This window comes from Nilaparvata lugens, chromosome 12, assembly GCF_014356525.2.
Source record: "Nilaparvata lugens isolate BPH chromosome 12, ASM1435652v1, whole genome shotgun sequence".
NCBI lineage: Eukaryota > Metazoa > Arthropoda > Insecta > Hemiptera > Delphacidae > Nilaparvata > Nilaparvata lugens.
The window spans coordinates 2,347,981-2,372,838 of NC_052515.1; the positions used below are offsets into that span (position 1 = coordinate 2,347,981).

General features: G+C 35.5%; 1 protein-coding gene across 2 annotated transcripts; it reads right to left on the reverse strand.

Moving 5' to 3' along the window:
• Positions 1–418: 418 nt before the first annotated feature.
• On the reverse strand, positions 419–24,021 carry LOC111053577 (transient receptor potential cation channel protein painless). Of its 2 annotated transcripts, none has more exons than XM_022340488.2 (2): positions 23,556–24,021; positions 419–3,706 (listed from the first exon to the last, which is right to left on the reverse strand). In XM_022340488.2, the coding sequence occupies exon 2, from the start codon at positions 3,696–3,698 to the stop codon at positions 633–635; it is 3,066 nt and encodes a 1,021-aa protein (XP_022196180.2). In that variant the 5' UTR covers positions 3,699–3,706; positions 23,556–24,021; the 3' UTR covers positions 419–632. The 2 variants fall into 2 exon arrangements, with proteins under 2 accessions (XP_022196180.2, XP_022196181.2); XM_022340489.2 differs by having other exon boundaries at positions 421–3,706; positions 23,551–24,005.
• Between the last annotated feature and the right edge of the window lie 837 nt (positions 24,022–24,858).

Below are 24,858 nucleotides of genomic sequence, written 5' to 3' on the forward strand. Positions count from 1 at the left end.
CCAGAAAAAGTCTAATATTTATCTCATTAGTATTAATAATCAATTAATTAGTATTAATTATCAATATTCATGGCTCAGGAGATTAAAATTTGATCAACCAATGAATCAATATCATCATCTCTATTCAATTCATGAATATTATTGTTATCAATAAAGGATCTCTGAGAACAATATTTTCCATTGATACGGTACGTTATTATTCTAACCTACTGTAAAAATTGAAGGATCCAGAAGGAAGCTATCCAACTGTTAGTGCCGGTTGCACAAAAGTCGGTTAAATTTTAACCGTGATTAATTTCACGAGAACCAATCAGAGAAGTATTGGCAGACCAAGAAAAAGGTGGGAGAATGTTTGAAGGCGGAACAGGTATTAATGCCTACCCCTGTAACAAGACGACGACGACGACGACGACCAATCAGAGAATCCGTTTTATCAAAAAGGATTTCTCTGATTGGTTTTCGTAAAGTTGATAACGGTTAAAATTTAACTGGCTTTTGTGTAACCGGGCCTTAGAGGTGTTAATTCAATTATCCCAGTTCACTTAAAGATCATTTTTGATGTTCATTCTACTGAGAACAGACTTTCCTATACATTCATAATATCTGAATGTGTCTGACATACATCTAAGATATCACTGGTTATCATCGGAAGATGAGGACCCAACTATCCTGCTTTTTTCAATCTGTTTTATAAGTTTGTTCATCTGATACTCGGTCTTTTCAGAGTTCCTAACAAGCCTATCAAGCACCAGCTTATATTCATCCAACCGTCTACTAAGATCCAAGATTAGTTTACTGTTGTCAGCAGATTTAAAAGATGTTGGAACCAGAGTTGAAGATTCAGGGTTAGTTTCAGAAGTTAGGGGTTGATTAAGGGTTTTCGTGTAATTGTTGAGGTCTTTGCAACAGGCTTCAAGAATTGTGTAGGGGTCACCACGGGATTGGAGCTCTTTAGCCTCCAGTTTTTTTACAAGTATCTCCTTGGCAGATCTGACGATCACAGGGTCCATAGTCATTGTATAACAATCATAGAAGAGACTTTCAGACTCTTCCTCTATTTCCTGGCGTTTCCTCTTGTGACCTCTGCTGAACATCTCGATTCTCGAAGCCTGGTTGGGAAGGATTCTCACCTCGCAATCAGGATACAGATCGGGGAAAAGGTTGATACGGTGTGAAAAGATACGCAAACAACCATAGTTGACCATGCAACAGTCCAGACGTGGCAAGCAACAGAACAACTTCTGTATCTTGTTGATGAAGCCACGGTACGGGGTAGGGGTACCCATCACTAGGCTCTCAACGTAGGTGACCAGTTTCACCCGGGAAACATAACCTACAAGCTCTGCGTCTGCTCTGATGGATTGTGTATCACTCACTGCTAAACCGTTTAAAAGGTTGAAGAGTACGATAGCTATCAAGAATACAAACAACACAAATAGCACATGACTTGTGCCAGGATGGTTTACAAACGGTATAGAACCTGCGTCAAACTCCCCTGTCAACATAACTACAGTCTTGAAAACCGAGGTTGCCGGGTCTACAAAGAAATTTTCGTCCCCCTCAGTCTCAGAATCTGAGAACAAGGTGAAAAAACTCAAAGCGAACGCGATGATCAGTATCGAATACCAGGCAAGGAATTTTAGGAAGTTCCAGGACACTGTTTTCAACATTTCAATGTTTGTGGAAAGGGCTGGGTGTCTACCTATCAACAACACTAACTCAGCCCAAGATAACAAGATTGCAACAGCTGATATCTGGTGGCGTGAGTTGACACAGGATCTACAGAAGAGTATTGACAATGTCACACCAATGAGACACACTTCCAGCCAGTTTTCAGGGTTGGCGAAGTACCTCAGTGGTGAAACTGTCAACTGGAAAAGTTCTCTGAGTATCAGTACGACAAGGGATAGAGCAACTAGCAACCATAATACAAAAAACTTGAATTCGTCACCGATTGTTTCTGGGATTGTTTCTTGGGTGCTTCTCTTCATCAAGGTTTTGTTGAATGAGGTGGTATTGGTGTTGATTTTATCATTTCCTTCACCTTCAGGCCTCATCCCAGCATAGGCTGTGAGGATGTACGCCGTCAAAAACATCCAAAAAAATATGTAGAATGTCAAGTTGCAGTAGAAGAAACAACGGATCCTGTGCCACTTCAGGTGCAAGAAAGAGGTCAACACAGGATGTTTGAGAAGAGGACGGAGATCCGATGATCTACTCATGTACAAGAGGGGCTCAGTTTCAGAGATTACTTGATCAGTAGGCTCATCCACACCTTTCATGTTGCTTTCTATCTGCAACATCGCACGTGATGATGTCAGATCCTCATGTTTCTGCACTTTTGGTGGTGCCAAAAAGTTGTACCTGAATATGATCTCATAGTTATCCTCCCTTGGTAGCTTATCATTGGTTGTCAAACAGTCATCCAGGTATTTCTCGAATATTTTGGGACTAACATCAGCGAGTGCTGGTTCTCCCAGGGTGTTACGTTGACCTACATATGCTCCGCTACTCAGTAACAACAAAATGAACTCCTTGTTGTTCAGTTTTGCAGCGTAGTGTAGAGGGGTGTTACCCTTGACATCCCCACAGTTTATGTTCAGTTTATGACCGGGTACACCTCTCAACAAAACCTCCATGCATTTATAGTGGTCCCTGTCTTCCTTTGAAGCACCCAATGATACATGAAGATCAGTTGAGCCCTTGATCACACAATGGAGAACTGTTTCCCCATTGATAGGGTTGTATCTGGTGCAATCATTTTGCACCAGAAGTCTGACTATGTTGTAGTATCCTTTATAGGAAGCTAGCATGATGGGAGTCGTACGGTTTGCAGTATGAGTACCATTGGGATCCGCACCCAGGCGCAACAAATGTCCCACAGTGTAAAACATTCCAAAATCACAAGCGTACTGTAGAAACGTGTGGAACCCATCATTATCATTTATGGAGTCAGTGTTGATCTGAATAGCTCTAACAAAGGTCTCCTCGTCATGTTTATGGAGAAGGTTGAAGAGGTTGTTGGATTTCCCCAGGGTTTCCACTGTATTACCAGTGGTAGGTAGTTTGGGTACTAAGTTCGGAAAGCTTTCCAGGATTAGATCTGTAGCGGATCTGGGGTCAATGTTTTGGTGTTGTAACAGACATAGGACAGCTTCCTCGGTCCCTTGGATGACTGCGACATGGATAGGGGTCAATCCTTTACGGTTGGCAATATTTGGGTTGATTTTGGGGTGCCCTAGTAGAGCAATCATGACGTCAACATTGCTGGACCTCGCTGCAGCATGTAGAGCCGTAGAACCGGTTCCATCCAGTTTATTCACATCGGTTCGGTTGTCATGGAGGAGTAAGTTCACAATAGAGATATCCCCCAGTTCCACAGCGAAATGGATGGGAGACTTCTTGCGGACTGAGTTGATTTTGTTGGGGTCTGCGCCACAGCTGAGCAGACATCGCACATATTGACTACTAGATGATTTGCGACAGGCAAGGTCTAGGAGTGTGCAGTAGTTGGGGTCGTCGAACCAGAAGTTGGGGTCAACGTAGGCGTTTTTGACGCCGGTTGTGAGGATTTTTTGGAAGTTGTCGAAGTCTCGGTCATTGAAGGCGGTGAGGAGTTGGTCGTGGGGGTCGGGTGAACACAGGCTGCCTGTACGTGCCAGTCCTTTGTCGGTTAGCTCGACTGTGTCGTCAGCCATTTTTCGTCCTGTAACAGACAAAAAAGGAAATTGATTTTGAATCGTCCTGCAGAAGACAAATAAAGATTAGTCTCCCTAGTTATGTCGTTGAGTTCAAATGTGTCGTCAGATCTTTTTAATACTGTAGCACACAAAAAAAAGAAAATTGATTATGAAGCTTTACATCATTCAGTTCAATAATAATTGAGTCATCAGACATTTCTCATATTGTAAAACACAAAGAACGAAAATTGATTACAAATCTTTAAATGTTTGAATTGAAAGATTAAGGCCCAGTAACACATATACAATCTGCAATCCTATAGAGAGCAATCTAAGATATCATTTTAGATATACTCGTAGATCTCTCTCTAGATATAGGATCGCAGATCGTAGATCAATCACTCTCTGTGTGACAAAGCCCTAACATCATATTTTTGAACGACAAAGCACTGTGTTGTCAATCCTTCTTCATCCTTCAAAACAGAAGGCAATAATAAATTAATTATTAATCTTTCCAATTATAAGTGAATTTATTCATGAACTTGACATTTCCTGTTGATTGTTTATTCTAAATCTGTGTTATGGTAGTAATAGAAGGGTTATAGTGGAAAACTATACCATGTCTTCTGTTTTTTATAATTCCGAATTATTTGAATACGTTGTATTCCCTATGTTATATGTGCTACAGCTATTTGGAATTCAAGGATATCTGAGTATTGTTATTCAAACAAACAAACTTGTTTCAGAATAAACCAAACGACTAATTTTGTTCTATCATGGAGTGGTAGTTCATCTTCAATCTATTAGTCTATAATATATAATGTTCTTTCAAATTAAGCTATATCTTCTTTCCATTAAACTGTACTCCCAAGTTCAGCCATGGCTCCTTTTCCATATTACTTTTCTGTCTTTGTTGTTAGTTTCTTCAGTTCCGTGTTTACATGCCTATTCATGTAGCATATTCTTCCATTCACACAAATCTTTCCCATATGGTTTTGTGAGCTACTAAGTATTTCTCTATTTGTAATAATCGATGACCGGTTCTCTTACACATATTTGGATAAGTGAAAGCATGTCTTGTCTCGGCCAATGGCATCAGAGTAGCTCAAAGTTGATTGGTCAACAACTGAAAGCCGATCGTAGGGCTTCATCTACTCTATTTATTCTGCTTCTCGATGTTTAAGCTTTCAATTTACTAGAGATTGATAACGGTGTGAAACTGAAGCTCATACCTCAAATTTTTCCAATACATCAGCAATTTTGTCAATAATTATTTCAAGTCGCTTTCATTCTAGATTGAATACAAGCAGAAAATGTTCTTCACAACGGCTATAGATTGGATGAGGTTTGATTGATTGCTTGTATAAATTGAAAATCCATGACAGGTCAATAAAAAGTGAAATTAAAAAGGAGAGCAAATGAAATTACAAGGAAATGAAATGGAATGAGATATAAATATGAGTATAAAGATATCAATATGATATATAGATATATTTTAGTTTATCAGAGATTGACAATGGTTTAATAACTGAAACCGGTCTTTCTAAGTATCAATAAATCTGTGGTTTTTTGACAATTTCTTAGTCTTTTTCATTTAATATGAATATGATTCTATGATGTAATCAATAACAAGAATAAGATGAAACCTATAATCTTATGAACAACTCACTGCATATAATAAAATAAACTGAGCATAAATGATTGAAGTGAGTATTAATAGTTGATAAGATCTTATTGTAATAAGTAATTGTATGTTTCAGGTTTATCAGAGAGTCGAGAATGAGAATCAGTAGTGTTAACAGACATATTTTAGGATCTCAATCTTCTGTTACAGTGGAATGATAGTAGATTAATGTTCAAGTAACTAAGGTTTAGTGTCATATATTATGAACTATCCATGTTTAGTGCTAATCTACAATTACAAGTAGGTATGATCACATTCATCATAATGTGTTTCATTCAACGTTTAAACCAACAGTTGATCTATCTCCGTTTTAACCGAGATGGTGCATATTATGGGCCCAAGTATATTCAATTTCTCACTTGTGCTCACATGAAAAATTGAAAATCAAAGAAATATTTTTTCAACCCTCAAGTAAATCTACTGTATCAAGAAAGTTAGTATCTACTGAAATTGAAATACCAGGAACAGAGGGGAGGGAATTATATGCAAGTAAGCCAACGAAAGAGAAGATATCTATTACCAAAATACACGTTTATATTCATCCTAGGCGGTTGCTTATTATAGAGTACTGATTTTACAGATAATTGATCATAAGTATTCAAACGCTGCATCGATGCACATTTCACCGTTATGCAATACTGCATTATGCAGTTGCCTGAGGTGAGAAACCCATAGAGGTGACTGCATAACAAGAATGCACTTTCCGTGCATAGAATTCGTGAGTTTGCTTGCACTTCAAATCAACTCTACTGCCAATTATCGAACTTGAAGCAACGATTAAATTTGATTCATATAGGACCAAATGAGTGTGATCTGAGAACTATACAATACTATTTGACTGAGTAACTATAACCGATTAGAATATTAGTAACTGAATAGTGTATTCCTAAACCGGAAGGTACAAATGACACGTTTGACTGGAGTGAATTGTTTTCCTTTTATGGAACTACACAGCCAAGCTGTCTAGTCAACGCCGGATGTATACCATATACTTCCATCCTAAACACAACTCTATATCTGTATATACTTGAAAGGAAACATAGAAAAACAGATACATACTCACGTGGGTATAATAGATGTATCTATATATTATATATATATATATATAGTAGGTACAGTATGGGATTTGGTTTTTGTCATGGATGAACAGGTGTTTTTTTAGATGCTGTTAAGGTCTATTGTATTTTCTTCCAGTGCCATTATAACGTGAACCTCATTCTATTCAGTGTGTCGAATTCAGAAGGGACTCAAACTGTGCCGCAGTAAAGATATATGTGTAGTATCATACTATAGGTATATATTTCTGGTGGAAGTAGGGTGAGTTTAGATCATCGTAAAAATAACAGCGTCGATATATTATACTTGAAGTTATTTTGTGGTCACAATACAGTTATATTGTGGACAGAGGGAGATTACTGAATTATTGCATTTATTCAAATGCTAATGAATCAATTATTATTATTAAACGAAAATCCAAATTGAATGCTGTAATTCACCCCGAAGTCTATAAGAATAAGAATAAGAATCTTTATTGACCAATAAGTACATAATATTATACAATAGGCTTTGTCACTTTGTGAGGGCGCAACACGCGACCCAGACAAACATATTACAAAAATTAAGATTACAAATCAGTTACCAGACTTCTGCTACTGCAAATATCGACAACAGGGTAAACAGCTAGACGGAAATTCGATGAGCGCTACTATTCAAAAATTATTTGTCAGCCTGTGAATGACAAAAAAATGTTTGTATAGTAGCGCTCATCGAATTTCCATCTAGCTGTTTACCCTGTTGTCAATATTTGCAGTAGCAGAAGTCTTCGGGGTGAATTACAGCATTTAATTTGGATTTTCGTTTAACAATAATAATTATATTGTGGACTAGAATAACCCGTGCTCCGTAACGGTTGAATTAAAAACTTGACATAATATTAAAAACTTGAAGAATTGAAAATAGGTCTATAACCATCCTCGGTGAATTGAGAAATGAGAATATGCTAAATTTCAAGATAATCAGTCTAGTAGTTAAGACGTGATGATGCGTCATTCGTGAATTTCCTATCCCGTACGTGTATAAGCCAGTTCTTCCCTTTCCCCATTATAGACTATATTTCTAAATTATAGATGACACATGAAATAAGGCATTGTATTTATATTTTTTGTGACCATAGGTATGGTAAGCTCTGGAGAATAGCAGGTAGAAAAGTCTGCTAAAGCAGGTGTGGTCACAATTTGTTATGAAAAAATGTCCTCACATTCCTAAATGGGATAGGGGCCATAGACAGGTTCCCACGCTTCTGAGATTTGATTTTGAAGCTACGAAAAGATACTCAAGGTGTTACTGCGATATTCTGGAAGACCTTAATAGACCAAATAGCTCATTAGACCAATGTTCCGATGTTTAGATTGTGCTAAGTTGATGGTATTTTTTCACTTATCCTATACTATTAAACGAGCGATTTCTGTTTATATGTCTAGATGATTAGATGTATGGATGTTTAGATGTTTGGATGTTTAGATGTTTGGATGTTTATATGTTTGTATTTCACCGGATCTCGAAAACGGCTCTAACGATTCTCACGAAATTCAGAACATAGTAGGTTTATAATATAAAAATTGGATTGCACTGGGTCTCATCCCTGGGAAAACTCGCTGAAGGACATTAAGGACATTCATCCTTGGAAAAACAGCTGATGATAATTATTTCGTCGTCTGTTGATGAGGGAAATGAATGAGCTCTCCTATGTTATGATGTCATCATTCTAATCAATCTTTTTTGTGCAATAAGTATAGAGTTTAAATTTGTTTTATATGCACCCCCCCCCCCAACAGCTTAGCCCATATTGAAGCTGCTATTTGCAATAGCGAAATAAGCAGATCTCAGAATTTTCTAGGGCAAATGAATTTCAATAAATAAAATTTACGAAATATCATATTCATGTGCTTTTTGAGTGATTGGATGTGAACCTTCCAATTGCAGTTCTCATCAAGCTCTAAACCAAGATATTTGATATTTTGCACTTGATCTATCTTTAGATATTGCATTTATTCAAATGCTAATGAATTAATTATTATTATTAAACGAAAATCCAAATTAAATGCTGTGATTCACCCCGAAGACTTCTGCTACTGCAAATATTGACAACAGGGTGAACAGCTAGATGGAAATTCGATGAGCGCTACTATTAAAAAATTATTTGTCAGCCCGGGAATCGAACCCAGTACCTCCCAATTGCCGGTCAGGAATGCTTACCCTTACACCAAACTGATAATCTGTGGATAATAGCGCCCGGGTTCGATTTCCCAAATTATTTTTGAATAGTAGCGCTTATCGAATTTCCATCTAGTGTTTACCCTGTTGTCAATATTTGCAGTAGCAGAAGTCTTCGGGGTGAATTACAGCATTCAATTAGGATTTTTGTTTAATAATAATGATATTGTGGACTAGAGGTAACCCGAGCTCCGCAACGGTTGAATTAAAAACTTGACGTACTGGAAACTTGAAGAATTGGAAATAGGTCTATAACCATCCTCGATGAATTGAGAATCTTAATGCAAAGTTTCAAGTTCATCAGTTGAGAAGTTGAGACGTGATGATGCGTCATTCGTGAATTTCCTATCCCGTACGTGTATAAGCCGGTTCTTCCCTTTCCCTATTATATATTTCTAAATTATAAATCACACATGACATAAGGCATAAGTATAGTTTTTGTGACCATAGGTATGGTAAGCTCTGGAGAATACCAGGTAGAAAAAGTCTGCTGAAGCAGGTGTGGTCACAATTTGTTATCATGAAAAAATGTCCTCACATTCCTAAATGGGATAGGGGCCATAGAAAGGTTCCCACGCTTCTGAGATTTGATTTTGAAGCTACGAAAAGATACTCAAGGTGTTACTGCGATATTCTGGAAGACCTTATTAGACCAAATAGCTCATTAGACCAATGTTCCGATGTTTAGATTGTGCTAAGTTGATGGTATTTTTTCACTTATCCTATACTATTAAACGAGCGATTTCTGTTTATATTTCTAGATGATTAGATGTTTGGATGTTTAGATGTTAATATATTTTCGCCACACTTGGATGTAATGAGCTGGTTTACGTGCGTCATATGGAGGCCGAAAGTGATTGTTTTCCGACCAGGCCGGTAAAACTTTACGGCCCTAGGGCTGTAAAATGACCTTGAATAACAGCTGATCGTGTCCGATCTCACAAAAATCATAGAGAGATAATCTCATAATGACTGTAATAATCTATATAATTATGTATCGTGAATCGCGGTATTATGTCTATAATAATATATTTTATAAATTACTGTTTCATAATTTAATATTTATTATTGTGTTTTTGATATCAAACAATAGAATACGATGATATATCTCCATAGCCTGAACAATATAATGTTGGCTACATTGTCCATTGTCAGAAAGGTACGTATCGCAAGTATTTGAAAGTGAAGAATCGAATTTGAATTCAAAGTACAATAATTATATCAATATTTAAAAGTGAAGTAGAGTAATAAGTTTCTTTTTATTATCGAATTCCACTTCTTAATGCAATACAATCAACAATAATAATAAGCGAATACAGCACAGATCTGAAGTTTAAGGTAAGCTACTGGTGAAACTCAGCCTAGTAATTTTTCCGTAATTCATTATTAAAACTTTTAGATAATTTTTCTTCAATATTAAACCATATAGAGAAAACATTAGGCCCACTCAAGATTGAATCTTCGAATGTTTTCTCTATGATTTAACTATTTTCAGAGCAATATTTTGTTGTGAAAATGCCAGCAAACCGGCTTCAAATTTGCGCTATACTCTATTATTATAGTAGCCTACATAGCCTACGTTATCTGACTTAATTCAGAGTGAAAATTTTATTGTGAGACAGATAATAATATTAATTTTAATAATATAAGTCATGAGCCAAAGTCTGTTGTACGGTACGCTTTTTAGGAGTGAAGTAAACTTTTTTAGAAGTCTAGTATTACAGTATTACGTGTATGCTAAGGGTTATCAGTCAGGCGTCAACGTTCAACAGTACGGAATAGCCGAGAGCGTTAAGGCGTACATCAGTCAGAGCTCAAAGCTCAGTGAATAACAAACATGATCTAGGTTCGAATCTCGGTCAATGACTTATCTTTGTCGATGAATTTCGACTTTTAATACCTATTTTTTATATTAGTTACCGTAATTTAAATTTCAATCAATTTTTTTAGATATATTTTGAGACAAACTGTGAAATATGCAATTATCTTAATTTTTTCATCACATTATTTCAAAATAGTAATGAAAATTCTATTCATCCATCTATCCATGATATTGCACTGGGCGCAAAGCTCGCGCCTAATATTAATAGTATAAAATATGGTCATTATTGTAAATTATTAATTAGTAATATTGAAATTATTGACAGTAAAAGTTGTCATAACCAAGATTCAAACTATCAAAAGGCTGTTTGAATTTTATTTATTTTTTAATTTCTTATATATTGGGAAGTTTTTTTTTGGGTGTGGCGAAAAATAGCGTTCACACCATGGGCAAAAATGTATTTCCGGCTCTCAATCTTTCTAGTCCTCGCCTACGCCTCGGACTTAAAAACCGATTTCGAGCCGGAATATCTCATTTTCGGCCCTAGGTGCGAAATATACATTGTATTTCACCGGAACTCGAAACGGCTCTAACGATTCTCACGAAATTCAGAACATAGTAGGTTTATTATTAAATTTGATTGCACTAGGTCTCATCCCTTGGAAACTCGCTGAAGGACATTAAAAGGATAATTATTATTCATCCTTGGAAAAACAGCTGATGATAATTATTTCGTCATCTGTTGATGATGGTAGTGAGTGAGCGAGTTCATGAGCGTGTGGACTGTGTCAAAATTATGACTCAGCTGTTAAACGTTTTGTATCATTTAATCAGGTACTTAGTGCCGGTTGCAAAAAAGCGGGTTATTTTCATCCTGATTATATCAGTAGATCCATCTTTTTGAAATGGACTTCTCTGATTTGGTTAACGGGGAGTTAATCAGGATTAAAATTAACCGGCTTTTGTGCAACCGGCCTTGGTTGAAAATCTTGCATTCCTCTGGAATTAATCTCAATTTACTGTGATTAGATTGAACATTTCTGTATGAACTATGATTGTTATTATAATTTATTCTTTCGTGATAAATATTTCATTATTTTGTACCTAGAGCGAAGCTCGGTCCCCGATATTTTTATTCATTAATTGTATAAAACACTATAATCATAATATAATTATGATCATTAAAATGAATTGATTTATCACGTGTTTTTGTTTCTGTAGTGATTACACTCATTACAATTTTTGCAACTCACCCATTTCCCCACAACCTGTCAACCACCCTGGGACGTGACGACATGGAGTTTCTTATACACTGAAGACCCCCTAACAATAATCCGAAGTCAAATAATCTACCTCCCTCATGCATGCTCAATGTAAGCCAGCGCATGTACTATTGGGCTGATTGAAATTATAGTTTCTCAATATTACCTATTCTGAACTATTGGTATGCGATATTCGAATAAAGAATCTTCATACTTGAATTTCTTCCTACTTCATTCCATTATTTTTCTATTTCATTTGTTAAAAATACAGCCCACTAAATTTTAATTTACTATCAGGCCTGAAGGAGCAATAAGTCAATATTGTTGTTTCATGAAACACATAAAATCATGTTATATATTATTGAAAAACTAATACTAAAAAACTTCTAGTACGTAAAATAATGTGTGGTTCTGTAAGGTTCAAATGCATCCTTCAACAAAGAATGTATTTGAACACTAGAAAATGATGAAGCATCTGAGCCCACTTTCTCACGATCATGAAACATTGTTTAGCATTTGAAGAGAAAATTCAATAGAATAATGCAATCATAGGAAAAATGCATCACAGAATAGAATCTTGGGACGAGAAATCAATTGTTGACTAATTAGAAGCAGGTCAATATCATATTCACGACTTTGAAATATTTCTTACTACAAGACACAATTAGACACAATTAGACACAATTAGACACAATTCACAGTCAGACCGATACTTGTTATAAAGTCGCTAGTTATGGAAAGCACATTTCATACATTTTTTAATCTCCTCAGAGAAAACTGATTATAGAAAGATGTTACATCATTTACTGCATTCTTTAAACAAACTTGACAGCCTAAAAAAAGATAACATTCCATTTAAGCTAATGTAATGTAAGAGTTCGTAAATAAGATTTCAAAATTAATCATCACTCATAAACTGTTTACTCAGTACCAAATATTTTCAAACTGGTAAACAAGTTTACAGAGAAGATTCTTGATAAAAAATGAATAACATGTCAAGTAATATTACATTATTGTTATGAGAGCTTGATAAAAAAGAATTTCCTTATAATCTCCACCCACAATATGAATTTCCGCTTTAAATATTCACTAGACTATAAAGTCTTCAATGTTTTGACTCTACATTGAGGTCCACGTTATAATAGCATTTGAGATGGATAGGAGAACAGCCTTGATGATTCTCTGCCGTGCCACTGCCTTCTATAGAGGATCGCTGATACCTGTATATTTGGTGTAATATTGTTCATTCTTGTTTGAAATAATCAATAATTATTTGTCAAGAAAAAGTATTTTCCAATGATGCAGTAATGAATTTCCATAATTGAATTTGAATGTTTTGTTAATTATTCGTCAAGAAAAAGTATTTTTCCAATGATAAAGTAATGAATTTTTATAATTGAGATCGAATATTTTGTTAATTAATATTTTTCTATGGTTAAAATCGATCTTACAACGTTGCAGCCGTGGAAAAGGATATCGCTATCTGCTTTGTCGAATGATAGACAAGGATATCAACACCAATGTCGATCACATACTGCTATTATGATGTGGATCTTACTATGGTTTCGACATTTATATCATCTCACGTGCCCTTGATTCATATCTTTGTTTGTCGCGGTTTGTTCAATGTTTGTCGAATGTTTGTCGAATCTTGGGAAACAGCATTTTGAAAAATATATCCAAAAATTCTCATGGAAGCTTCTATTGAGAAATTTCTATTGGAAGAATTTCCTGGGAGCTTAGATTGACTCTTCGATTAGATTAAATTGTTGAATGGGACGTGACGACATGGAGTTTCATATACACTGAAGACCCCCTAACAATAATCCGAAGTCAAATTATCCACCTCCCTCATGCATGCTCAATGTAAGCCAGCGCATACACTATTGGGCTTATTGAAATTATAGTTTCTCAATATTACCGATACTGATCTATCGGTATGCAATATTCGAATAAGGAATCTTCATACTTGAGTTTCTTCCTACTTCATTCCATTAATTTTCTATTTCATTTGGAAAAAATACAGCCCACTAAATTTTAATTTACTATCAGGCCTGAAGGAGCAATAAGTAAATATTGTTGTTTCATGAAACACATGAAATCATGTTATATATTATTGAAAAACTAATACTAAAAAACTTCTAGTATGTAAAATAATGTGTGGTTCTGTAAGGTTCAAATGCATCCTTCAACAAAGAATGTATTTGACCACTAGAAAGTGATGAAGCATCTGAGCCTACTTTCTCACGATCATGAAACATTGTTTAGCATTTGAAGAGAAAATTCAATAAAATAATGCAATCATAGGAAAAATGCATCACAGAATAGAATCTTGGGACGAGAAATCAATTGTTTACTAATTAGAAGCAGGTCAATATCATATTCACGACTTTGAAATATTTCTTACTACAAGACACAATTAGACACAATTAGACACAATTAGAAACAATTAGACACAATTCACAGTCAAACCGATACTTGTTATAAAGTCGCTAGTTATGTAAAGCACATTTCATACATTTTTTAATCTCCTCAAAGAAAACTGATTATAGAAAGATGTTAAATCATTTACTGCATTCTTTAAACAAACTAGACAGCCTAAAAAAAGATAACATTCCATCCAAGCTAATTTAATCTGAGAGTTGGTAAATAAGATTTCAAAAGTAATTACTTATAAACTGTGTACCCAGTACCAAATATTTTCAAACTGGTAAACAAGATTACAGAGAAGATTCTTGATAAAAAATGGATAACATGTCAAGTAATATTACATTATTGTTATGAGAGCTTGATAAAAAAGAATTTCCTTATAATTTCCACCCACAATATGAATTTCCTCTTTGAATATTCACTAGACTATGAACTACAGCCAAAGATCTGTTGGTTTCAACTAAACTACAGTCCTGTGTACAAATCTAATAACACTGTGGACGAGACAAAAAAAAAACTGAGTTTTTCCTTTGATCTTGGTTTAAGAGTTCCTAAGATCTCTATTTGATCGCATGTAATTTCAGCAAACGACAGTAATTTTTGACAGATAAAACCGCGCGATAAATAAATGATTGTTGGATTAAAGTGGCAATCAGTGTAGCTTTTAGACTACAGTCACAGGAAAAGTTCGGAACTCCCATTTGGCGTAAAAATCTGTTCACTTATGGTTGCCATAGCAACGCTGAACCAAACAAACAACAATAGCAAGTGGAGTGGCAAATAGAGCTTTGCAAATACACTACACTACACTCAATTATGTGTTGTTTGTTGTTGTATTTGTGAACATTTGGATCGAATTAGTACAAATCCGTGAAGACTTGTACGAGAAAAGCTACGACTCTTCAACTCTTCTAACTCCTTTCAAGCCTGGTTTTCACTAGTAGAGTTGGTGGTCGAGTAACTGGCTTACTAACTCAACCGAGCTAAATCTTCTCTAGTTATTTAGTAAAGAATAACTATCACTTCTAGTCTACTGTAGAGTTATACTCTACAGAGTAGAGAAGAGTCGAACTCTACTCTGCGTTAGAGTTAAACTCCACTGTAGAGTAACTCTACTCTACTGTTATTTTATCAACCCTACTTTACTTTAGTTAGAGTAGCTAACTCTACTCTTCTTGGTCGAGTAACTGTTTTCACTACAATTGAGAATAGTAGGTAAAGTGTGTTGTGTAGTGAACAGAGCTAACCTAAAAATGACAATACTTCTTAATAAATTAACACTAAAACTCTTCTATATATTAAGACTTTTCAATAAATAACAATACTTCTTAAAAACTTGATAACCTATGGCACGACTCTACTCTACTAGCTGGAGACTGTTTTCATTAGCATAGTAGTGGTAGAGTAGAGTGAGAAGCGTTGGTGGGGGAAGGCAAGTGGTATAGTACTATCCCACTCTACTCAACTAAAAACTAGTACCCTATACTCTACCACGAGCTTTACATTGGGAGAGTTCACAAGAAAGTTAGTACTTGCCCAGGGAACTATACCACTAACAAACTCTACTAAAATGAAAACCAGGCTTTGGACTCTTCTAATTTGACTCTAAATTAAATCTAAATCTAAAGCCACGTCTACACTAGAGCTGTCACCTGAGATTTCAGCAAATCTTGGCAATTTGTTATCAATTTATTAAATGGAAGAGCAGCATTCAACTTGTTTTCCACAGAAAAAATTAACAACTTTCTCGAACAAAGCTATTTTTGAACAACATTTTGATGACAACTCTGGTGAAATGTAGGGTTTAAAATTGGGTATTTCCAGAGCAATTTTGTATACATTTATAACCGTTTATCACGGTAGTTGAACGAATGGATTGAACGAAAGTTCATGGATTTCATGAAAAAAACAAATGTCCCAGATTTTATTGACATTCGGGCTATGGATAGAGGTTGACCTAACAAGTGTTGTGCTATCATATGAGATGTTTCGCTACAATACAGGGTGAGTTATTCACTCAAACATAAAATTTTCCCTCCACTCAAAGATAAGAGAAATCACTCATCTTCAAATATTGGAATGAACACTCCTGGATAATTTGAAAAACCTACAAACAACTTTCGAACCTGTCTATCAAAAAGCGTAACTGGAGCAACAAAATACACAATATTCACTGTTCTCTCTAGGGCTACAGATAATTCCACTGTGTTCTAAAATACACAGTAAAAAAAAGTAAATTCGTATGGCTTTTGCTGGTGGGGAGTCCCTGAATATATAATTCAAGCCGTCAATGGGCCTTACGACTGTCATACTTCAGCCGGGACCGACAGTTTAACGTGCCCATCCGATAACACGGGAGTGATCTGGTAAAAAAACTTTTGGTATTGAGAGGGTTTGAACCCGGGATCTCTATGCTGCTACGCAGGCGCTCTATGCACTAGACCACGGATCACTCCGTGAAATAATTACACAATAATATACATCATTTTCAGAACATTATTCAGTCTGAAATATTATGCAAGCAACAAAACAGACAATATTCACTGATCTCTCTAGGGCTATAGATAATTTCCACTGTGTTTTGGAATACACAATAATATACATCATTTTCCGAATATTTTCCAGGCTGAAATATAATGCATTCTGACAACGTCAACACAATTTTCGCATAACAATGAACGGTAGCAGTCTATTGACGAGTCTATTTTTTGCTATAATGAGATATTCACTTTATATTGTCAGCATTAGTTATGAATTTAGCACACCATTGCTGCCCATTCACCCAATGCTGAGTGCTGAGAGGTTGGAATGTGATTAGTGGGCCATCATTGGAAAAGCAATTACATTATCAATTTATTCAATCGATCTGGCTGTCCAGTTTACACATTGTTATCGGCTGCTACGGAAAAACTCAACTAGGGACAGGGAAAAGTGGAAGAGAGAGAGAGAAAAATAAAAAATGAATCGGAATGACTGTCCTTATACTCATCTCTCTAATATAATAACAGCTCACTATAGTCTATATTAAAACGAAATGGCACTCACTCACTGACTGACTCACTCACTCGCAGAACTAAAAATCTACCGGACCAAAAACGTTCAAATTTGGTAGGTATGTTCAGTTCGCCCTTTAGAGGGGCACTAAGAGATCGTTTGGCAATATTTTAACTCTAAGGGTGGGTTTTAAGGGTTTAAAGTTCGTCTTTTAGCATGTATATTCTTCTTCTCCCAATCTCTTAATTATAATTGAAATTTCCATATCATATGTTACTATAGAACTATAATCTAGATAGAGTACCTCTTCGAAACAGTTGTTAACTGGCAACTATATTAATAATTTTGTCAGGTTGGCATTAAGTTGAGTTGACTTTGTTAGGTTGGCACCAAGTTGAAGATTTAAATGCATCAAATGCATTTGATTGGGCACTGCTACTTCAATATTATATTACTTGCCGTCAGGCTCGCTTCGCTCGCCATGTCCGTTTAGCCAGACGTTTAGTCTGGACCCCCGACTGGATCGTCCTAACATATGATAAAAATGCTCAAATGAAAAATGCAGGCGAGCGAAGCGAGCCTGCTGATCTCATTCCTGGACGATCCAGTCGGGGGTCCAGGGGGCGGAGCCCCCTGGCTAGACGGATATGGCGAGCGAAGCGAGCCTGACGGCTAGTAGTATAATTTATAAAACTGAAAATGTAGTGAGAGAAGAGGTGAAAATACGGAGAGTGTAAATTGTTAGAGAGAGAGATAGTGACAAAACGGACAGAAAGATGGGAAGAGAAAGTGAGAGAGTGCATGCATCAGAAGATAAAGAGTGTGGAGAAGAAGATAATTGAGAAACAAGAAGGGAAGGAGTGAAAGTAGAGAAGAACTGCATACATTCAAACTACTTTTTCCACTTTTCTTCTGGTGAGCGAAGTTGGTGGGAGAGAGAAAACGTGGTAATGAAGATGAGAAGGAAAAATAACAAATCGGGCTAGAAAAATGTATAAAGAAAGGAGATAGATAGACGAAGGAAGCTACAAGAAAATTAACTCAGGAGTTGAACAGGAAGATTAGTGCAACGAGTGAAATTAGAAAAAGAGGGTGAAAGAAGTGGAGTAGCAAAAATAGTAGAAGGAGGAGAATGAGGAGAAGAAGAAGAAGAAGAAGAAGAAGGAGAAGGAGGAGATGATGAAGACGGCATGAGAAGGAGAAGACAGGTGAAGAGAAGTCAATGGAAGAGGAAGACATCAGAAGAAGAAGGAGGAGTGGGAGGAGAAAAAGAAGAAGAAGGAGGAGGAGGAGGAGAAGAAGAATAAGAAGAAAAAGAAGAAGAAGAAGGTAGAAAGGAGAAAGGAGAAAGAGGAAAAGAAGTTACAGATGAAAAAGGAAAGAATTATTTAAGCGAATTATGTCCCTGGTTGATGAGAGACAGAGAGAATGAGTGACGCTCAACAAGAAAGAGAGAGATAGAGAACGTAAGTAGAAAAGTACTTGAAGAGTGAAGAGAGGCAAAGGTGAAGAGACCTTTCATTGATTGACAGTGAAGTGAACGAGCACTCATTTGAATAATTCATTCCAGTGAATTGAGGCGGTGAATTGACCCTTCCTACACATCTTCAATAATAATAGAGTGTCCCACTAAATTATAGTCGAACTTCTACAAAAATCTGAATCTTGCAAAGAGGTTTTTTATCACTGTGATTTATTTCGACTGATTTAGATTTTAAACAACATCACACAAACTTAGAACACTTTATAGAGTGAAATTTCAGCTATGATGTTATTTAATAAATAAAAAATAAGTTGCCCCGAATATGAAGATTAAGTGCCGGTTGCACAAAAGCCGGTTAAATTTTAATTGTTCTCAATTTAACTTGAACCAATCAGAGAAGGATTTTTTGAAAAGAAGGCTTCTGTGATTGGTTCTCGTGAAATTAATCACGATAAAAATTTAACAACCGGCTTTTGTGCAACCGGATCAAATAGTAAAATATTATCAGTATTTATTATCAATGAGTCTCACTGAGAAAGTCGAAAGAAGTACTTTTTTATTGTTATATTCTTGTGAATGAAAGAATGCGTTGAACAGGAATGCTTTCAAAAAGTGATTTAATGAAGATACGCGTCCAAATGATTACGACTTCTAATTCATTCATACTTAAAGCCTACACCAATCAATAGACAGATAGATTGGTTGTTCTATGCCTACACATATTATACTTCTAACTTAATCTTTTTCATAAAATCATTATCTGTATTCTAACTTTTCTATCACCTATTCTGGCTAGACCGATATACACACATCTGGTGACTCATAATCTCTATTTCAATGATTCATTTGCATTCGAAATTGAGAAATAGATATCGTGTTTGGAAATCTGCTACAGTTCACTAATCACATCAAATTGGTTTTGTCAAACGTTGATTAATTTCACATAACTAATTTACTATTTTGAAGGTGCGTACAGATATACGCGCCGCGAACATGTGCAATTCACTTTTAATCAGCTGATTACATCTGTATTTTTACAGAAAAGGTAAGAGACAGATAAGAAAAGCTTTGGTTCAGCTGATTAAAAGTGAATTGCTCATGTTCACAACGCGTAAATCTGTACGCACCTCTATATCAAAAAAAGGCAATAGCATCAACTGATACTACCTACTAACTATTAAACTATCATGCCTGTAGTTGCATACATTATATCTGGAGGAGGGTAAATTATATCTGGATAATTTTGAGTTCAATACTTTATTATCAACATTTGGGAAAATATTTCAGTATAATACGTCAGTTGCTTCTTCAGAAACGAAAGAATAGTTACTATCTAATTGAAGGCATGAGATATGATTGTGTCAAAGGTTATGACACATTTTTAATTTCTAGTGATCACAATCGGAAATACCGGTAGCTTGAGCTCTTTAGAAGCTCTTTTTTCAACTATCAAATTATTTAACAGTAACTAAAACTACCAGTATCTAGAGCTAAGTGTGCCTAACGGCTTCATTCTTCAAATGCATTTGTGAGTTAGAGAAGATTCCAATATTCTGTTATCTACAGTAGACTATATTCTGTTATACGCCATGCTCTTTATTCAATACTTAATTCATCCGAAAAATTAAGTGGCTGCTATTCAAATAAATAAACAAACGAATACATCCAAAAATACAAATGTTTGCTATAAGACCTCATCTCGGCCTATGCTATTTTATTACAGAGGAAAGAATGCAATTGATAAGTCATATACAGATGTAACAGCTGTGCCTAGTTGGAAGTTGTGTGTATATTTTTGGCTTCAAAATTTTCTGAAATAACTTGATTTATTCAAAATGCGGTGATATTAAGTGCAAAATTTGACTATAATTTGGTATTTTAATCATTCTAAATTCAAAATTTCCAGCTAATATATATTCTTGGAAAGAACTTTGAACTTTAAATTTCCTCAGTAAGAACATAACCTATTTTTTCGGAAATTTCATTATTTATCAAAATTTGGGAACAGAATAGTTTTGGGCTATGCCTGTTGTTCTATGCCGATCATATTCATATGATTTGTAATTATATCAACGAATAAATAAATAAATATATAAATATATTTTATTTCTGGTTGTTGTATTTTCTGATGATTCATTTTTGAGCGATGACAAAATAAACGAAACTTCATTCTCGATAAATAATAATAATATCGTGTGACCTGGCTGGCTCAGGTCTGGTGTCAGAGTTTTCAGGTCGCAACTGATCAATTTCAGGGCCTCTGACATGACCTAACGACTGCTTTTTAGGCAACCGGGACCGACGGCTTAACGTGTCCATCCGATACACGGGAGTTGCCCGGGATAAAGATATCTTGCCCGGGCCGGGATTTGAACCCGGGTCTCTGAATCATAAAGCCAGCATCTGATCCACTCGACTACGGCCACTCCATAAACTCATTTATTCTCGATTTAAAACGCTCTTTTCTCATAGATAACGATTCATAATCCAGCATTTTTCAAAATTAGCAGGTAACCAGTGCTCCACAAGGGTCTAATTAAAAATTTACTTACAGAAATGTTGAAGATATTCAAAATAGGTATATGACCATCCTCGATGAATTAAGAATCATTATGCCAAATTTCAAGTTAATCAGTTGAGTAGTTGAGACGTATTGATGCGTCATTCGTGAATTCTTATCCCCTACGTGTATAAGCCAATTCTTCCCTCTATTATGATTGATGATACATGATTTTTTTATTCATATACAAATACAATCCAGGTGAAAACAGCAGGCATTCGCCCAAAACTGCTCTAAACCTTAGTTTAGAATACACAGTCTGGAGGTTACATAAACATGATAACTTAATCAAAAAATGAAAATCTATAATATAAAGTGAAGTGATTTAAGCGTTCATGATAATTGAAATGTTAAAACAATCGGAAAAAAATGAGAACTACAAGAAGAAAATATCAACTTCTTTAAAGTCAGTAGCAGAAGGGTTCATCCACAGCGTGATATTCTCTCCAAATGAACTGTAAATTGGAACATTCCACCAGTCTGTCTACTGTTTTAAGACTATAAAATTGGGATATTTCTGGGTCAGTAATGAAATTCCATAGATTCCTCCACGAAGCATAAAGATGGAGTGTCCATATGAAGGCGTGATCTCCATATTATCATATAATACAAGTTGAGGAAATAGAGGTTTGAATATTTTTCCAAACTCAGTTGACAATTTTTATTAGATAGACTCGTTTTGTATCCTATTTGCCAGACATCCTATTCGATCAGACTCTTTTATCATGGTTGGGACCAAGAATAGAGTATATAGAGTGCTCTACACTATCCTTGGTTGAGACCACGACTTAGTAGACATGGAGAAAGATAGAAGAACAGCTTTACCGATTCTCTGCCTTAACACTGCCTTCCATAGAGGAAGGCTGATACCGGTATATCGGATGTAATATTAACTGTTCATTCTTGTTTGGTATGATAAAAAATATTTTATTCGTCGAGAAATTATGTTTTCCAGTGATTTGATGATAAAGTTTCATAATTATAATAATATAATAATAATAATAATAATAATAATAAATTTGTTTTATTGACCAATAAATACATTTGTACAGTACATAATAATTGATATTGAATATTCTGTTAATGATTCATATTTCTACATTGCTGAAAACCGACCTGGCAATCATTCTAATTTTTCTGCAATCTTTTCAGGAGCCTTGTTATTTTTGAAAAATTAAACTGTATGAGCTTATTATTCAGGGTATTATTATATCCTAAAAAGACTACTCAACTCAAAGAGGGTTTAAAATCTAAAGTGATGTCCACGTTATAATGGCAGTATTTGATTAACACTGCTGGTGTTGTCATTTGCCATTGATTGTTTCCAACAAGAATGAACAGTTTATATTATATTATAATATACCAGTATCAGCTATCCTCTATAGAAGGCAATGACAAGGCAGAGAATCTGCAACACTGTTGTCCTATCTTCCTCCACTGCTATTATAACGTAGATCTCACTATCACTGTATAAATTCATTCATTAATTAATTGGACAACGATTCATTGACATGATTGGGTATCAACCAGCTATATGAGAGTATTGGAATGATCCGTGGTCTAGTGGATAGGGTGCTTGCGTAGCAGCAAAGAGATCCCGGGTTCATACCCTCTCAAAACCAAACGTTTTTTAACAAGATCACTCCCGTGTTATCGGATAGGCACGTTAACCGTCGGTCCCGGCTGAAGTATGACAGTCGTAAAGCCCATTGATGGCTTAATTTATATATTCAGGCGGTGGGACCTTCTCGCAAGGGACTCCCCACCAACAAAAGCCATACGAATTTACTTTTTTTGAGAGTATTCAACAGTATTTAGACTATTTAAAAGAATTCAACAGCTCTCTACTATTTGAGACTTCAAATCATACAAATTACAGTATTCAGACAATTCAGGATAATTCAACAGGCCCATTTTCCTGAGGATTTTCCTCCACTATTTTTGAGTGATTAAATCATTACAAAAAATAGTTACTATTGAATTATTATATACATTTAAAAATCTACTTTGTGAAAATAATTAAGGACTGAACATTTCATGAAGTGAACAACTACAAGACTTTACCTATCTTGGACTATGTGTAACCTTATCTAAATTTGGGAGAGGAATAGCACAAGGTTACCTTATTTTCCTCTCCCTATCTTTTTGATGATGAACTTGTTGTATGAATTAATAAAAAAAGAGAATAAAGAAGTGATTCCTTATTACCTTTATGAACCTTAAAGAATTGTGTAACCTTATCTAAATTTGGGAGAGGAATAGCACAAGGTTACCTTATTTTCCTCTCCCTATCATTTTGATGTACTTGTTGTATGAATTAATAAAGAAAAAGATAGTAAAGAATTGAAAAAATGTTGAATAACTCACCGTATTAACATCCAACGCTCTTTCACAGATGAACCTATTTAAGGTAATTGGAGAAGATCAGATGAATCATGAAGTTTGCTATCTCATTTGGGTTAGAGAGAGAACGCTCCACATTTTTTTCCGAGTGGGAGATGATAACACAACTGAACTACTAGCTTTTTATCCCGACAAATTTCACACTATCACACTGTCTCAAATAATACAATATTGTCACGTCACTGAAATACTAACTTCACAAACTGGATGCAACCCGAGTTGAATGAGGGAGTGGATTAACAGTATGAATGTAATTTCAGATGACACGAATGTACGTATATACTCGGTTATGATCTCACTTACTGTGTTGATATGATGTGTAGGAAGATCGAGCCTAAATTGAGTTGATATTTCTAGTTGGAACAACTTTCTACTGCAGTTGTGGAGAGGAGCAGTTCTGTTGTTACCTTGGGCGGCCTCAATTGAGTGCAACTGACTAGGGAGAGGATGCTCCGTGGTATGGATTGTAGCAGTTGACGAGATGGTCCCTGGTTTTTGCACTGAACTCTATACTAATAGTATTAGTATTATAATAGTAGTTAGTATAGAGTTCACTGGGTTTTTGTTGGATCCAATAGTAACTGGGGATATTCTCGTCGTGTGCTACTTGTATCTGTATCATTCATGTTCCTATAAAGGTGCGTACAGATATACGCGCCGCGAACATGAGCAATTCACTTGATTATATCTGTACTTTTACAGAAACGGTAAGATACAGATATAAAAAGCTTGGCATCAGCTGATTAAAAGTGAATTGCTCATGTTCGCGGCGCGTAAATCTGTACGCACCTTTATAGGTACATGATAGATACAAGTAGCACACGACGAGAATATCCCCAGTTACTATTGGATCCAACAAAAACCCAGTGAACTCTATACTAACTACGGTACTATTATAATACTAATACTATTAGTATAGAGTTCAGTGCACATAAAAAATGAGGTCCACATAAAAAAGGCAGTGTTTGATTAGCAATTGCATTGTTATCCGTGTCTATCATTCAACAAAGCAGATAGCAGCTATCTCTTTCTCACTTCGCTCTGTTGCCAAATCGTTTTTCAACAATGTAAAAATATAATTAATTTACAAAACATTTAATCTTGATCATGAAATTCATTATGAATTGATTGAAAAATAAAATTTCTTGCTTGATGAAATATATAATTGATTATTTTGAACGAGAATGAACAGTTAATATGACATCAGTAAGCCGGTATCGGTTACTCTCCATAGAAGGCATTGATAAGACAGAGGATCGGCAACGTT

Coding starts and splice junctions, on each gene's coding strand:
- LOC111053577 (XM_022340488.2), bottom strand. CDS start 3,698: ATGGCTGACGACACAGTCGAGCTAACCGACAAAGGACTGGCACGTACA.